The sequence below is a fragment of the Lytechinus variegatus genome, chromosome 12 (genome assembly GCF_018143015.1).
Source record: "Lytechinus variegatus isolate NC3 chromosome 12, Lvar_3.0, whole genome shotgun sequence".
NCBI lineage: Eukaryota > Metazoa > Echinodermata > Echinoidea > Temnopleuroida > Toxopneustidae > Lytechinus > Lytechinus variegatus.
This window is the reverse complement of record NC_054751.1, coordinates 733,583-752,235: the sequence shown is the minus strand read 5'-3', so window position 1 is coordinate 752,235 and position 18,653 is coordinate 733,583. Positions and strand designations below refer to the sequence as shown.

The following is an 18,653-nucleotide window of genomic DNA, read 5'->3' as shown; positions in this document are numbered from 1 at the left end:
ATTTTTCTTTTTTCACCCAAGCCATTTTGTTCCAAAGGTTTCATTCTCCTTGGAAAAGTTAATACTCCTGGCCTTCCCCAGGCAAACAATATGTCAAGATTTGATAAATATCTGAAATTTTATCTGTCACATGACTCAAGAAATCTGTAATTCGATATACATGTATTTCACATGATTCAAAATTTATGTAGCCTCCCTAACACATTTGGTTATGGTTCAATTATGCAAGTTATTGGAACATCATTCAAACATTCCAACGTTAAGCATGTGTAGCAAACCGCTATGAAAATAGGATATATTGCTTCTTTGTCCTGTTTGTAAAATAAATAAAAAATAGCCATTGAGATGTAGAACCTCCCTCAATGGCAAGTTGGTTGCATAGTCAATATTTGTTTGCTTGTTTATTTTCCAATTATTAACACATGACATATATATAAATAAAATAATATAGATGGCATAGAAATAAACAAAATGAATAGCAAATATATCGAATAGATAAAATAATTGAAAGGATTGCCCATTTCAGAGTCATTAACACAATTACTCTGTTCTACTTCTTCCATGGTGTCCATAAAAAACATTAAAATAGTTTACATACAATAACATTTATTTATTTAAACATGATAAAACCCTTCAAAAACTTGTTAATTTAGGAATTGCAAACCAGCAAGCTATTTGGGGGAATTGAATAAAAAAATTGTCATGTTTGATAATAGTGTATAAAGACATTATTGACCCTGTAGTTGTACCAAAGGCAAAGCATTGGTCAGGATTCAAGAATAAATACTTTTATCTCATTCTCAAATAAATTTAGTTCAAATAAACATCCCATGGTCAACTACTAAGTACCAACCTTTTCTGAAAATCCCATCGTTTGACTCTCAGGGGCTTGAAACTCATTACCAACATCACCTTCTGTGTGAATACAAAACAAAAATGAATTTAAATAAGTAATTCAGAGACTTATGACAATAAATATGGAAATGAAAGTCACTATTCTCCCCCCCCCCCCCTGCTTCATGATCCTTCATCAGGAATGTATTTTTTTATTCAGAGATCAAGCCTACTCCAAGAAAAGTGATATCTGAATAAATAATCAAACAAGCATAAAACTAAACATTTTTTTGACAATTTGAGGGAGCCAGTCAGATATGGCATATTGGGAAAAATTATAAAGTTGCAAGCAAGCAAAGCAAGCGAGCAAATATTTCAACATTTTTATTTATAAATTTTGTGATAAATTTTGACATCATTCCGAAAATTATATATTTTATCATTCTCTCTCCTTTTCTTTCATTTTCTCTTTTCTATAAGATTGGTTGTGAAAAAGCCCACTTCCCCCCATCTGTACGCCACTGGAGAATTCTGATTAAAAAGTACTTTTTGCTAAAAAAAAAAGTTGGCAAGTGGCAATTAGAGTAAGTAGGCTCATTTCTACATTTGCTTTAGCACCCCTCTTTCCTGTCTCCTCCTACTTTCTCTTCCTCTCTTCTTCTTCCTCCTCTTCTCTCCTCATGTTTCTTCTTCTTCCTCTTCTTCTACTTTTCCTCTACCTTCTTCATATTCTTCTTTCTCTCAATCTTCCCCTCTTCTTTTCTCCTTCCTCCATCCCCTCCCTCTCCTCCCCCCTTCCTTCCTTCTTCCTCTCATTCTTCTCCAAGTTCAAATCCATGTTTACCTTCTTCACAAGATCATTCACACTCCATTAATTACTGTAGTTCAACTTCTTTTCCGCATCATTGGTTCATCACAGTACATGTACATGTCGGCCTCTAATCCCTCACCCATCAATAGCTTCTTCTCAATGACAAAGGCAAAACAAAGCTTTGTGGTATCTCAAGTTTTCTTCTTGTCGCAGCTCATTTCAATCATGGACCTACTGCTAGTAAGGGGGGAGCAGGGGTTGGGCAGACTGCCCCCCTGATGAGTCACAACCCATGTGCAAGGGACCTATCCCTGCCCCCCCCCCCACGAGAATATGAAGACTTTTTTTATTATCAATTTTTTTATGCTGTGAAATGTCCTTTATATCCTGTTGAGGACCTTTTTTTTTTGCTTTTCTTGCAGACGATTTTGCACCACCCCCCCCCCCTGTACGCTACTGCTCATAATCGTTTTGCCAAAACTACAAGCTGCAACAACCTCATCAATGTTATTTCTTTTATCAAATCCAAGTTTCAAAACCATTCAGTACAGACCAAAATAGCTCATGTTTATCCCTTGGCAGGAGGGGTCTATTACAATGTAGGCTCTATCACAAAAGCTCTAACCATGCGGAAAGAACACGCACGCATGGCTAACCATTCACTGATTTGCTTCTTTTCTTCTCCTTAAAGGATAGGGATGGCCACCAGGTAATACCTTCTACATACAAAACTGAACAAAGGGATATCACAGCAGGCTTTTCAAATGACATCCACAGTGAACACATCAAGTATACTCATTATGTCAATGAAAGTGGCTGTAGCCTGTAGCGCGCACACACACTCTCTCTTTATCTTCTTCTTTTCAAAGTTTGGAACTATATAGTTCATGGTTCCATGACATTTGCTCCAGTGACAAAATTTGCTCTACTCTAAATTTCATACGCTGATGGCAGGGGCGTTGATCCATTTTTCAGATTGGGGGGGGGGGCAAAATCATTAACGTTCCAAAGGCGCTGGATCGTACAAGACACCCACACAATACACACACACATATACAGTAATATATATATATATATATAAACAAAATATGCTGAAGGTAATGCTTTCAATGCCAATATAGTTTTTATTCTTTACTCAAATTTTCGACGGACCTCCGTCTTCTTCAGGAGTATATATTCAGCATATTTTGTTACCATTAGAGAAGCCAATACCTGAAACTTTAAGATATATATATATACATACACACACAAACACACACATATATATATATCATATTTTGACCTGAAAGCTTGATATTCTAAGCATTTTTGGTATCAAAAAGAAGGATAGATGCGAGCGCGAAGCGTGAGCTGAAAATTTTGATTTTTTATCTGAAAAAAAATGACAATTTAATGGACCGTTTGATAAAGAACAAGATATACATGTATATCCAAAAAAAGATGATTGCGTCAGGATCGACGCCTCTGACTGATGGAATGACCAACTTTAACCCTCCAGGGATTTAACACTATACCCTACCCCAGTGCTGCCAGGTAGTACAGATTTTCCGTCGGGAACTACCGAAAAAATAGAAGAATACAGATGGTTTCATGCAAAATACTGATTTCTAAAGTTTCAGTTTTATGTGTTGTCCCGTGGTATTTCTTTGAAAATACTGATTTCCTCACCAGAATACTCATTTTCAGTTTAAAAATACTGGAATGTGCAGCTCTGCTACCCTAAACCTTACATAAAACCCTATCGCAACCCTAACCCTATATCTTTGACCGAATAAAGCCAGGAGCAATTGTCGGCAGAGCAAATGTTGTGTATAACCATACCTGTAGTTCATTAAGAACATATACATTCCAAATCTGACCACTTTCCAGCAAATCTGATGCACTTTCCCAGGCTAACACCAAGCACGCCTCCTCCCTCTTCATTTTAAAGTTTAAAGTTTACACATTTAAAATAAATCTAAATTCCAATAACTCTCTACCTATATTTAAAGAATCTTACTTTTTGCTATCTACCAATAAATCTGCTTCATATACACTTTGGTGAATGTATGCACTGCAAGTTACACTGAGACTCTACTCCTATATGAATTCCATAAATTCTTACATGTACGCAATATAACAATATGGATGTCACCTTTAGTCTTGGGACTTTTGGGTTTGTATGTTCTTACAAAAAAGAGAAATCATTATATGGCTGAACTTGCATACAGTCTCTTTATCTGTCACATTCAATATGTACTCTTTTCATTCATCAAATATTCATAACCGTGAAAACAGATTTGTTATTTTGGTTTCCTTGACAATAACATGGCAGTGTGGCAAAGACTAACTGCTTTTAAATCAATCCTAACAAAAGAATCGCTAGAGGAGATATGGTCTTTCAAACGGTTGGAACTGTGACCCAAATCAATATGGTGTGAACGAATTTGACACAGAGAAGTGGAATCAATAGTCGCTTTTTCTTTTCTTTTCTTTTCAAGGTAAATTTCTTTTCAAGCTTAGTAGATTGAAGTACAATTATCACTTTAGGATTCATCAAGTACAATAGGAATTTAGTCTTTAGTCAGTTGGAAGCTGAGCATATTCGATCGCGTAACAATATTTATGATTCAAATTGTTTGAACCTGATACTGATAATGAAAGTTGTTGACAAAAAAGATGAATTATTTTCCATGGCATCGTTTATTTAGATTTTATTTGGGTGGTTGAACTACTGTGAAATGTATATTGAGCCAAAATTTCAGTATACATATACATGTATTTTTTTTATATTACTTAAATTTTGGCTGATATTCATTCTCTCTTTCTATATCTTATGTCAGACATTTTTTTGTGATAAGTGATAAGTGCTGTAAAAATGTTGTTAATTATTATGCAGTTATTTAGATAACCATTTAGAAAAAAAAAGGATTTACAGAAAAATAGATTAGAGCTTCTGGTTTGTGTTCATTTTTAAAATGACAATTGCTATTTTCTGTTATGTGTCAGCCATGTATACTTGACCTCTGATTTTTTCAATTATCAGAGACAGAGAGAGAGCCATGCCTTGGACGGTTAAAGTAATGGGGGTAGACTTACATTAAGAAAAATGATTTCTTCAAATTAAATGTGAAATAGTTTATCTCCTCTCATAACTTTGATACCATTTTGAAAATTGAGCCAATAAAATGGAGGGGGGGGGGATTTTACAGCTTTCAAGACTCAAGTAATGCTTGAATAGTAATATTTCCTGTGAATACATATAGATAGGCATGTATGGTTCCATTTCTCAGTTCACTCCTATGAAATTTTCTCTTTTTTTAATGAAATTTAACAGTCACCTAAATGTAAACACTTAATCATCTCTTAACTTAACACTTAATCATCTCTTAACTTTGTATGTGTTGATTGAAAATTTGACAGATTCATTTCTTCCTCAAGTTCCTCTCCTCACATTTGCTTTCATCTTCCTTCCACCCATCCTCATTCTCCTTGTTCTCTTCTTCTTCCCCTTCTCCTAATTCTCCTCTTCTCCATTTCTTGTCATTTGTCTTCTAGAAAAATGATCCCTCCTCATTATGGTTCTTCTTACTTTTCTTCCATCTCTATTTCTTTTCTCCATCCTCATAAGAATCATCCCTTTTCTCTTCCATCGGCACTCTCTCATTCCTCCTCCTTTAAGAGTCTACCATTTTCAAGAAGAATGATTTTTATACCTGATTTGATAACTGTGATATTCCCATTCGGATGCAGAATAAAGGAATCGGGGCAGACCACCAGGCCATCTTCATTTCCCGAATCCACAACCCGTTGGAGAGCCGAACAACATTCCTTGCAAATGGCCAAAACTTCTCGCTCACCGAATCCATTGTACGCTTGTTTACCCGGACGGAACGCCGTGATTTGAGCTAGCGAAAGTGGAAGATTTACGCTCGCCGCCTCGTCTTCCATTCGGTTCCGGGACAGCCCGACCACCGGACAGCCCGACCCTGGACAGCCCGACCCGCTGCCCTGGACAACTCGTCCCGGTCGAGTTGTCCAGGGTTGGCTCTGAATCGGACAACTCGACCACTTGAATTCTTCTTCAAAATTTCATGAAATAAGATTTCAAACTTTACTTCAAAAGTATTTTCCCGCATAATCCATGTTTCTTCAATACATTCTCGACAGAAAAATTGACATTTCAGTGCATTTTGAGCTATTTTGAAAGAAAATAAAGCGAGTTCCCTTGCAACGAGAAAAATCCGATACCGCTGGCGAGCTGTGTTCGTGCAACCTGCAAGGTCTGCAAATTGAGTTGATTTTTCCGTCACTTGAGATATTTTAATGGTGAGTGTGTGCTATTTTGTATTTTCATATATCATTTTCACATTTCCTCTACTTATTTAAAGTTATTGCATTTCACAAAACTGATACTTAATGCAAACTTTTTGAGATAGTTCACCTGGAAAGGACACCGATACGGTGCTTCGCCTCGCCGGCCGGCCAGCTGGGCGAGCGGCTGTGCTGTGATTGTGACTGAGTGAGGCAGTCGGCTCAACTAGCTATGCGAGGTCAACTTACTTATTTTAGTTAATTTTCCGTCTCTTGATATATTTCCCATTTTCCAGTGGCGAGAGTGTGCTATTTTTGTATTTTTACGCTTCTTCCACTTATTAAAAGGTTTTTTTAATGTCACTACTAGTAACTAAAAAGGAAATAGATTTGAAAATGTCTCAGTAGCCGGCATATGTACATGTAACTAGTTATGAAGTTTACAATTTTTGTAGGAAAGTGTCATTGTTTATTTTTGTTCTTAAATAACTATCACAATTTTTTATTGTTTTCTAAGTTTTGAAGAGCAGTGGGGGGGGGGGGTTAACAACTGACAATAGATTGGGTATTTATAATTATCAAAATTGAATAGTTTATTGAAAAATGAAATGTATTCTGCCGAAATTGAAAAACTTAACTTTTTATCAAAGTCTAAAAATTTGTTTTTCGTTATCGATTACTGTGCCAGCTTTTTTTAATGCAACTTCCATTGGTAACAACGGGTCTTCTGGAGGATACAAGCACTTGGGCTGTACCAGGGATGAGGACAAGAGGTTTCATACTCGAAAAGCGATGGCCATTCCATTTCTTTCACGAGCAGTAATATTACCGAGTTCCAATGACTTGGGCATCAGAGCGGCAGTCCCCTGATCGATGAGGTAAATACAGCTTTATAGATACAATAAATCAATTTTTGTGCACTTCATGCAGGCATATCAAAGTGAAATTTATTTTTGGGGGGTATTTTGAAATTCTTTAAAAGAAAGAAAGGACAATTGAATTAAATAATGAATTTACTTTTTTTTCTTTATACATTGTTTGAATGGAACAAAAATTTTACTTATTTTACTTATAGGTTTCGTATAAGTTGTAACATTTCAAATTAATTTTTGGGTATGTATGTGGATCCTTTATGTTATGTAAATCTTCCAGAAGATACCAGGTATGGTTCTAGTGTGTTTAGCAAATTAACTTAACTTTGATTATATTTGCTTCTAAATTGTTCAAGACAAGGTGAAGATTGAAAATGGTCGAATTTGTTTTATTATCAAGAGGTGCAGACTGCAGATCTTCAAATATTTGAAATTACAATAATTTTGTCAATAATTCATTTCATACTTCATTTCATCTTTCCAGCTGTTTGACTTAGTTGAGACAACATGGATTGCAAACCGTACTTAGCTTGTTTTTATTTATAAAACAAAATTTTAAGGGAGTGCTGAAAGGACAAGTCCACTCCAACAAAAAGTTGATTTGAATAAAAAGAGAGAAATCCAACAAGCATAACACTGAAAATTTCATCAAAGTCGGATGTAAAATTAGAAAGTTTTGACATTTTAAAGTTTCGCTTAATTTCACAAAACAGTTATCTGCAAATCCTGGCTGGTATGCAAATGAGGAGACTATGACGTTATCCACTCACTATTTTTTTGTATTTTACTATATGAAATATTCTAATTTTCTCCTCATTGTCGAGTGATACAACGATTACTTCCTCCCTGAACATGTGGAATTATCATTGTTTAATGCTAATATGGTTCAGTCAAGTTGGTCCTTATTGTCAAATCAAATCTATTTAAAAAGTGAAATATTTATTATTAAAAAAAAAAGAAATAGTGAGTGATGGGCATCATCGACTTACCTATTTGTGCATATCACTGTTTTGTGAAAAATAAACGAAAATTTAAAATTTCATAACTTTCTTATTTTACATCCGATTTTGATGAAAGTTTTAGCACTATGCTAGTTTGATTTTTCTCTATGTATTCAAGTTAGCATTTTCCTGGGGTGGACTTAACCTTGAAAGAGCCCTCTACGTAAGTTAGGGTTAAGTTAGTTGTCATGGTAATCAAATATATATGCAATAAATTTTGAAATGTATATTCTTAAACCAAAAGGGGCAATTAATTATTACATGTTAATTTGTATGGTTACTATTGTAGTTTTAAGATTGTCTATATTGTTACATTCGCACCCAAAGCAGAGGATTCTCAATCGGAGTTACAAATCAACAAATATAGTATGGGCACACATGAATATGTGAATATGTACAAATAGTATACAAATATAGCAGGCTTTAAGTAAGTATAGCAGGAATTATTTGTCTGAAGTTGGACTGGCAATTGCTTTTTATACTAAGAGGCAAAAGTATGACTGGGCACACATGAATTTGTGAATATGTAAATAGTAAACAAATATACCAGGAATGGTGCACTATTTGATTTTCTTTATGTATGTTTTTTTCAACAGCATAACAAGACCATGTTTTTGTTATGCTAGGCTGCTATACTGTTTGTAAGATATAACAGAAAATTATGTGTTCGTAATTTTAGTTGTGATCAAGTTTATCACATTGTTACATAGAAAATAAAGAGTCTACTAAAAAGTATTGTGAATATTGGGTTCTATTACTCCCATGTATTTTTTTCTGCTGAACATTTCACTATTAAGTGCTGTGGTGATCAAGTGGACATTTTGGGAGAGATGAAGTTGAAATTGGAGGGATGGAGACGGTGATGTGAAAAGGATGGTAATGAAAAGTGGTTTGGAGATGAGAAGGATGGAGATGATGAGAGGAGGGATGGAGATGAGAGGGATAGAGATGATGAGAGGAGGCATGGAGATGAAAGGAAGGATTGAGATGAGAGGAATAGATGATGAGAGGAGGGATTGAAATTATGAGGGAAACGATGGAGGGGATGACGATGAGAGAGAGAGAGATGAAGCTGAGAGGAGCAGAGATGAGGAGGGGATGTAGAGGAGGAATGGAACATCATCACCAGTTCACCACCAACATCTCTATCATCGCCACCATCACGATCGTCACAATCATTGCCATCACCACCACCATCATCATCATCGCCATCACTATGCTATCATCATCGCCATCATTATCATCACCACCATTATCTTAATTATCGTCATCATCACCACAATCGTTATCGCTATATCGCCATCATTATCATCACTTATCATCATCACCATAATCACTATCGCTATCATCATCGCCATCATGATCTTAATCACCATCATATTATCATTCAACATCATCACCAACATCGCCGCCATCAATATCACAATCATTGCCATCACCACCATCATCATCACACCAACATCATCATCACCACCAACATCATTCTCATCCATCATAATCATCGCCATCACCACTATCATCATCACCATAATCTTCATCATCACATCACCATCATCGCCATGCACCATCACCACCATCATCATCACAACATCATCCATCATTATTGTCATCGTATCACCAGTATAATCACCATCATAATCAGCATCATCATGATCACCAATATCATCATCACCACCATCGTCACCGTCATCACCAATGTTCATCATTATCATCAGCATAAACATCATTATCATCATGATCATCATCGCCACCAACATCCTTTTCATCATCTCAGGAATATTATTGAGAACCTCTTGGAAATGATGCAATCCATTGACTCGATCTCATCAGTGCATGAAGTAGCTGGGTTTATTTAGCTTTGGGTGCACTGGGGGCCTTGAACTTTTGTAGGGGGCACCAAGATAAATATGTTGTGGGGATAGTCCTGCAGAAAAAGGTTTAAGAAAATCATCATTTCATTCTCAAAAACACGATTAGCTTATCTCAAAAGGCCTAAAGTAGGACCGTCACTCTCTTCCCCTCTTCTCCTTTCTCTCGCTTTTTCTGTCTTGTATCCTTTTTCCCTTCTTTTTCCTTTCTCCCCCATTCCACTGTTTCATTCGCTCTGTCTTTCCACTTTTTCTCTTCTTTCCCTCCTTTTTTCTCTTCTTCAGGCGCGTTTTTTTTTTCTGGGGGGGGGGTGATTAAAGCCCACCCCCCAAAATAAAATCGCTCAAGCCCTACCAAGATTTTTCGACCACAAAGAAAAATAAGCGCTATATACATGATATATATGGGCCATATTATGTATTAATGTACTATTCCATTCATGTCATCAAGTGCTCTAAAATCAATTAAGTTTTTACTATTCAAATTCTTCAAAGATTTTCTCCCCGGTCACCACATTCCCTCATAACATTTTTAAGGGTGTCATTGATATTAAAACCTTATCCCCTGCCATGTTCTATCCATGTAGGAGTGCAAAATTGATGTTTGAAATAAGGGGGGGGGAGGGGATTGATGTTTGAACTAGGGGGTGCCAAATGATTACCATGAAATTGACTGATTAGGCCGATGATGATTTATTGAATAATTTATTAAAAAATGAATGTTTGATCAAGCAGATTGCACATTGATTGAGTTGATTTATTGATAAATTTTGGACAATTTTGTTTGACCCTTTGTTTAAATGGGAAGTGCTCGCTCAACACATTTTGGTGTCATTTGAAAGTTGGCTTTATTGACTTCCATATATATGTAGGTCCCCCCCCCCCAAAAAAAAAAGTGATATATTTTTTATTCGGCAGCCATGTCAAAAGTTGATATTTTTGGGGGGATCTATATGGTAGATAAAACTAGTATTGTACCCAGGTCAGGGTCGTATCTAAGGGGCACATTCAGGGGGCGCAAATAAAGAAAGGAAAAAAAAGGAAAAATAATGCAAAGGAATAAAAGTGCAGAAAAGGGATACCACTGAACTGAAGGAAATTAATACCCCGTCTTTTGTTATTCCCATGGTAATGCCGTTTCCAACACATTTAGAAAATGAATCTTGCATGTCTTTATCCAAGGATGAATATTCGTGCCACTTTTTGATTAAAGGGGTGGTCCAGGCTGAAAGTATTTATAGCTTAATAGAGTAGAATTTACTGAGCAAAATACCGTCAATTTCATCAAAATCGGACAACAGATAGCAAAGTAATTGAATTTTAAAGTTTAGTAATATTTTGTAAAAATAGTCGTCATGAATAGGTGGGCTGATGATGTCACATCTCCACTTGTTCTTTTGTATTTTATTATAATGAATTAGGTTTATTCAAATTTTTCCCTCCAAGAACTAGAAAAACTGGATTGACAACTGATTTAGTACATTAGATATTTATTGCTGCAACTTATTTCATGATAAGGGAGACATATTATTCTCACAAGTATGAAATAATGGAAAAAAAACATGATTTTATGTAATAATGTAAGAAAACAGAAAGTGGAGATGTGACATCATCGGCTCGCCTAATGAATATTCATGACGACTGTTTTCACAAAATATTGCTAAACGTTAAACTTCAATAACTTTATTGTTATCCAATTTTGATGAATAAGCCATATTTTGTTTGTATAATTATGTATGATTTGTATATACACATTTTTATGGTTGAATAAACTTGAATTGAATTGAAAAATTTTCAGCGTTTTGCTCAGTGAATTCTACTCTGTGTATTAAGATATATTTTCAGCCTGGACCACCCCTTTAAAGATAATCATACCAACTCTCTACAAGAATTCCAACAAACAGCTTTAGCTTGAAATATTCCTTTTGTCAAACGCAAATATGACTTCTTTAGCTGCGAGTTTGAATCTTTATTTTTTACTTTTCATTCTCATTAATATATGACATACATTATTATCTGGTTCCATTTTCAAAGCGTTTTCAACACGCGCTGATTTGATAACGGAGATATAAATCCTATTCATTGATTATTACTAACAATGATTGAAATGTCATTTTTGGGTGAGAATATGTAAAGTCCATCTTAGGCAGGGTAAGAGATGAATGTGACATTAGTACTAGTATCTGTGTATAAAATCACAGATGAAATAATCATGATGATGATCAAGATGTTGTGGTAATGAGGATAATGATGTGATGAAGATAATTATGGACTGGTGATTGTGACGAGATGGGAGGTGGTGATGATAGTGATGGTAATGATGGTGGTGGTGATGATGTTAGTGATGACGATGATGGTAATGAAGCTAGTGGTGTTGATGATGATTATGACGATAGTAGATGGTGTTGGTAATGAACAGTGGAATACAGGTGGTGGGGGATCATGATCTTGGGGGCAAGAGCACCCCCACCCTCAAAAAAAGAAGATAAAATACCCAAAAAAAGAATGAAAGAGAAACGAAAAGAGAGAAGAGTTTTAGTATGATGTCATAATCTATCAAAAAATGAGTTTGTCTAATAAGAATGTCAAAAATTTTACCCGTTCACAATTAAAAAAAAATAACTTTGGCATGATGGGCCATATCTTACCCCTCAAAATCTTTCACTCATTACGCCAATGATAATGATGAAGTTTGTGGTGATGATGATGTCATAATGACGATGATGGTAATGATGAAGTTGGTGGAGGCAATGATGTTTGTGATGATGATCACCCCCCCCCTGCCCTTTCATCTTTATTCCCCCATTATCAACACGCCTCCTGACATCTCCGTCCACATTATCTCCATTCCCGTCTTCTCCAACCATTTTCGCATCTCCATCCCTATTTCATTTCAATCTCTCCTCTCATCTCCACCCCCTACTCCTGTCAACCCTTCCACATCATTTCCATTCACCTCATCATCTCTACTCCTCTCATCATCTCCACCACTCCTCACCTTCTCCATCCTCATCTCTAAACCTTATCTCAATCCCTCCCCGCATCATCTCCATCCATCCTTGCATCATCCCCATCCCTCCTCTCATCATCTCCATCCACTCATCATCCACACCCATCTCAACTCCATCACTCCTCATCATGGCCATCCCACCTTTCACCATCTCCATCCTCCCCCCCCCCATCTTCATCTCTCCAATCATCTCCATCTGATTACCATGTGACACAACATTTGCTCCTGTGACAATTGCCCCAGGCTTAATTTTGTCTAAAGCCCCTTTCACAATTGGTTGCGCAACTACTTACGACCCTTCACCGTTGCAATTCTGTGCAAAATATATTGTGACCAAGTGATCGCAAACAATCGCACGAGCAATTGTGAAAGCCCCTTAAGATAGAGGTTCAGGGTTGCAATATGGTTTTAAGTTTAGATTTAGACCTTACTGGTTGAAGCTGTTCATAAGATTATGGTGTGGAATTTGCCAGAGCAAATGTCATGGAACCCGTCACCACAGCTCTCAATAAAAGGTAAATATTCAGCGAGAAAAGGGATACACAATAGTGCAAGAACCAAATATTCAAACTACTTCTTTGGAGTTAAGTGGGTTTTATTAAGTTACATTAAGGTAAACTTGATCAGATCTAAAATAACAAGTATTACATATTGAACTTCAGTGTATATAAAACATATTATATCCCACATAAAATAAATACTGGTTCAAAATTTCAAATAGGATTACATTACCAAAATTATGATAATAAATATGACACAATTCCAACTGGGAACAATATCCTCTGCTTTTGGTGTTTATGTAAAGCTAACTGCAATAAGGACAATCTTAAAATTACATTAGTGGAAATATAAATTAACATTTATCCAACAATTGCACTTTCATGACTATACAACCTGTTATACATTACTATATTTGGTTTCCATGGCAATTACATGATCCCTAACTTAGCTGGAGGGATTTTCAACCCTTCCTCATCTTTTATTTGGTCTCAAAGAGCTGGAAAGATAGAAATAAAATAAAGTAATTTAAACTATTTGAAGCTCTGCACCTCTTTTGCTACTGAAACAAATCAAACCATTTCAACCTTCAGTTTAGAAGCAAATACATTTTTTAATAATATTAAAGTTAAATTAATTGCAACTAATTCAATCTTAAAGGGAAAGTTCACTCTGAAAAAAAGTTTGTCATAAAAATAGCAGAAAATAATAAAAAATATTGGTGAATGTATGAGGAAAATATTGGTGAATGTATGAGGAAAAGATTAAAATCGTTATTCGAATATTAGGTTTTGGATTTGTGGGTCCATAAACGAGCAGCTGCCCCATATGTTATGTAATATAAAATGTATGAATTTAATTTCTTCAATGGTTCCTTATGACTTACTTTCATGTTTGGTGTGAAATGTTTTGTTTTTTGATATACAATAGGTAGAATAAAACCATTTTCAATTTTCTGAGAAAATGACAATTTCTTGATTTTTACCTTTTATTTATATGTAGAAATGCTGCTCGCATATGACATCACAAATCAAATAATTTAAATTCTATTACTTTTCAATTCTTTGATGGATTTTCCTCAACCTTTGGCAATATTTTTTATTATTTTTTCTGCTGTTTTTACAATAAACTTTTTGTCAGGGTGAACTTCCCTTTCAAGCTCACTTGAACGATACTTGGTATCATCTAGATGTGTATGACATAAATGTTCCACATGAATTAAGCGTAACCTCTACATACCCAAAATTAATTTAGAATGTTACAACTAATAACCTAAAAATGTAGTGGTTACTCACATTTTTAAGAAGCAATTTTGATTTTTTATGAATACAATGTATGTAAGAAAAAATAAGTTAAATTTTTGTTCAATTCAAACAATGTATAAAAGAAAAAAAAATTGTTTAATTCAATTGTTCTTTCTTTAAAAGAATTTGAAAATACCCCCCAAAACCCCCAGAAATTTAACTTTGACATGCCTGCATGAAGTGCACAAAAATTGATTTATTGTATCTAAGAAGCTGTATTTACCTCATCCATCAAGGGACTGCCGCTCTGATGCCTAAGTCATTGGAACTCGGTATTATTTCTGCTCATTAAGGAAATGGAAAGGCCATCGCTTGTTGAGTCTGAAACCTCTTCTCCTCATCCCTGGTGTAGGTTAGGTACCAACCCAAGTGCTTGTATCCTCCAGAAGACCCGTTGTTACCAATGGAAGTTGCATTAAAAAAAGCTGCGACAGTAACCGACAGGTAAAACATGAGAGACAAGTTTTTCGCTAACGAAAAGCAAGTTTTTAGATTTTGATAAAAAAGGTAAGTTTTTCATTTTCGGCAGAATACATTTCATTTCATTTTTCAATAAACTATTCAAGTTTGATAACTATACTTACCCGATCTATTGTCAGTTGTGCACCCCACCCTGCTCTTCTAAACTTAGAAAACAATAAAACAAATTGTAATAGTTAGGCCTATTTCAGAACAAAAATAAAGACACTTTCAGAGGCCGGCTACTGAGACATAATTTCAAATCTATTTTATTTCCTTTTGTTAGTGACATAGGAAAAACTTTTTAATAAGTGAAAGAAGCATGAAAATACAAAAGTAGCACACTCTCGCCACTGGAAAATGGGAAATATGTCAAGAGACGGAAAATTAACTAAAATAAGTAAGTTGACCTCGCATAGCTAGTTGAGCTGACTGCCTCACTCAGTCACAATCACAGCGCAGCCGGTCGCCCAGCTGGCCGGCGAGGCGAAGCACCGCATCGGTGTCCTTTCCAGGTGAACTATCTCAAAAAAAGATTGCATTAAGTATCAGTTTTGTGCAATGCAATAACTTTAAATAAGTAGAGGAAATGTGAAAATGGAATAGGAAAATACAAAATAGCACACACTCACCATTAAAATATCTCAAGTGACGGAAAAATCAACTCAATTTGCAGACCTTGCCAAGGTGCACGAACACAGCTCGCCGGCGGTATCGGATTTTTCTCGTTGCAAGGGAACTCGCTTTATTTTCTTTCAAAATAGCTCAAAATGCACTGAAATGTCAATTTTTCTGTCGAGAATGTATTGAAGAAACATGGATTATGCGGGAAAATACTTTTGAAGTAAAGTTTGAAATCTTATTTCATGAAATTTTGAAGAAGAATTCAAGTGGTCGAGTTGTCCGATTCAGAGCCAACCCTGGACAACTCGACCGGGACGAGTTGTCCAGGGCAGCGGGTCGGGCTGTCCAGGGTCGGGCTGTCCAGTGGTCGGGCTGTCCGGACCCCTTCCATTCTCGTCGCTTGTGGCAGCTTTTTATGTCAATAAACATCAAACAAGTGGCAAGAAGAATTCCATTGGTTGAACTAAGTGACATATTCCATTTATAATTCACATATATTCCTTCTGGAGCAGACGCTTCACGATGAATTCAGAGTTTCAGACACGGTTCACATTCCCGGGAGATTTTATAGAGAACGCAAATAACTATCGGATGGAATTGATTATTGTTGTTACCCACGCGTGTTATCGCATCCGAACTTGAGAAGGTGTTGGGGTTACTGGTAGGAGGGGTGGTAGAACGGGGAGAGAGCTAGGGGGAGAGAGGCATGTTGGGAGGGGTAATTGGGATATAGACAGTAAAATGAGGCTCAGGCAGAGCGGGATGCAGAGACAGAATGAAAGGAGGGGAAAGAAAGAAAGAAAGAAAGAAGAAAATGAGGAGATCATTTAGGGGAGTGAGGGGGCAAGCGAGTGGGGGGAGTTGGAAATTAATGGGAGAGAAGAAAGCAAAAAAGAGGAAGAAAAAGCCAGAGAAGTATGAGTGCAGAACGCCATTTCTTTATTCAAGTGAGATTTTTCAAAATTATTTCAACCTAAGGTTGATCGTCCCCCCCCCTATAAAAACACTTTTGTTGCTGTCAATAGTATGAGACATTTCCATCAGTAAAATGAAGACCTCTCTCTCTACTTGTGTTTGATGGGTAAATCTACAATTACATAATTTACTTTTCACCAATGACAAAGCAACTACTATAAAATAATTTGTGTAACAGCATATTTCTTTTTTATGACTCATTTTGATACTGATAAAAATGACATTAAGCAATACTGAGCATTGTTGCTGTTTGATAATTTATACAACTGAATAAAGCACATGATACCAAGTCAAACTATAATGAATAATACTTACAGTTTCAGTATTCAAAACCACACAACAGCTTGATAAGCTATTGGCATACTGTATTTTGACCCAAAAATATCAGCATATTAAAAAAAAGCAACAAGCTGCCGTGGATCCACTGTTGAATAAAACAAAATGAAGATTTGACTCATTATGCAATTCATCCCGAATCCATTAATGTCGAGGCTCTACCTAGAACTTATATATTTTTGAGAGTAGAGTCAATGCATCATGGCTATAATTCATTGTCATTTGACTGCATTGTATGGTGGCTCAGTGGTAGAGCGTCCACCTCATGAATGGGAGGTCGTGGGTTCGATCCCCGGCCGAGTCATACCAAAGACTTTTAAAAATGGGACCTTATGCCTTCTTGTCAGGTGCTCGATGTATAGAATGGAGAAGGGTAATAATAACACATTATGTTATGCAGGGTCCGCTGGAAGAACAGCTTACAGCTGAGAGTGGCTACCCTGGGTAAATAAGAGTTATTATTATTATTATATTTATTCTACATTCAATATTTCATGAACAGACAATTTGAATAAAACTTGTTGCTATAACAAATTTTCTGTAACAGTTTAAAACTACTGAAATCAATAAATTTGACCGGCTAACAGGAAACCTGTTATAGAAATTATGCATTAGTTATTATAACAAGTCATTATGAAACAGGATCCAACTGCAGGTTACGGCTTTGAAAATAGTCAAAACAAGCGATATCTAATATAATGATAATAATAATAATATAGGGTATTTATATTGCGCACATATCCACCTTTTTAGGTGCTCAAGGCGCTCCTATATTAACCGGCTAAGCTAGATATAGCGCACACAGCTTTTTAAGGAATTACTTCCTACCGGTACCCATTTACCTCACCTGGGTTGAGTGCAGCACGCTGCGGATCAGTTTCTTGCTGAAGGAATTTACGCCATGGCTGGGATTCGAACCCACGACCCTCTGTTTCAAAGTCCAAAGACTAATCTACTGGGCCACAACGCTCCACATTGGTGCCAAGAAAATAAAACAAACATATCTCTATTGAAGGGTTTAGACCAATATTCTGCAGACTGGTGCAGAATTTCCCAAGAGCGAAAGATAGATGGAAGGCAGTGGCAAAATCCAGGGGGGCACAGCCGACCCATGCCCCCCCCCCCTTTTGAGAAGCAATATTAAAACTTGTAATGTAAAAATGCCATTGAAATAGAAGTGTGCCCCCCCCCCCCCATTGAAAGTGAAGACCTGGGGGTTTTTTTGCTCGTCATATTTTTTCAGGCATGAAGTATCCTTAATTTTTGGTTTAAAACCTCTTTTTTTTTCTTGTCAAATATTCTTTGGGTAAAATGTGCCCCCCCCCCACTTTGGAAAATCCTGGAGCTGCCAGGGGGGGGGGAGCATGATAATAACGGAGGCAAAATAGGATCAGCTTGGTATAAACATGTATTTCAACATTATGCTAAAAATATTAAAGTACAGACCTATATTATTCTATATTCATCCATTTTCTTATTTTAACTTTTCAAGTGATGTCTTTCTGAGAATGTCTTGAAAACTACGCTTTCTAAGTAAAGATAAAATAGTACTTTACATCTACCATCACCCCCTCCCCACCTCTCTCTCCCCCTCTCGTTCTCTTGTTTTCTCTCCCTCTCTTTCTCTCTCTCTTAATTGATGTGTCTCAGAATAGAAATGTTGATAATAAGTCAAGTCTCTGGCTCTAACCCACTTATACATTCCTTGTGAAAGGATTCCTCATTTGGAACCTCTACTGTGTCACAAAAAATTATGCCATAATTACTT

At 36.2% G+C, this 18,653-nt stretch overlaps 1 protein-coding gene across 1 annotated transcript in view; it reads right to left on the bottom strand.

Moving 5' to 3' along the window:
* The window catches only part of LOC121425125, a 45,334-nt gene extending 28,971 nt beyond the window's left edge, over positions 1-16,363 (bottom strand). Inside the window, exons 1-3 of the mRNA XM_041621111.1 lie at positions 15,959-16,363; positions 5,341-5,568; positions 854-915 (exon numbers count right to left, since the gene is read on the bottom strand). Of these exons, the coding sequence (XP_041477045.1) occupies positions 854-915; positions 5,341-5,568; positions 15,959-15,965 (297 nt within the window). The 5' untranslated portion in view covers positions 15,966-16,363. The remainder of the gene's footprint in view (positions 1-853; positions 916-5,340; positions 5,569-15,958) is intronic.
* Between the last annotated feature and the right edge of the window lie 2,290 nt (positions 16,364-18,653).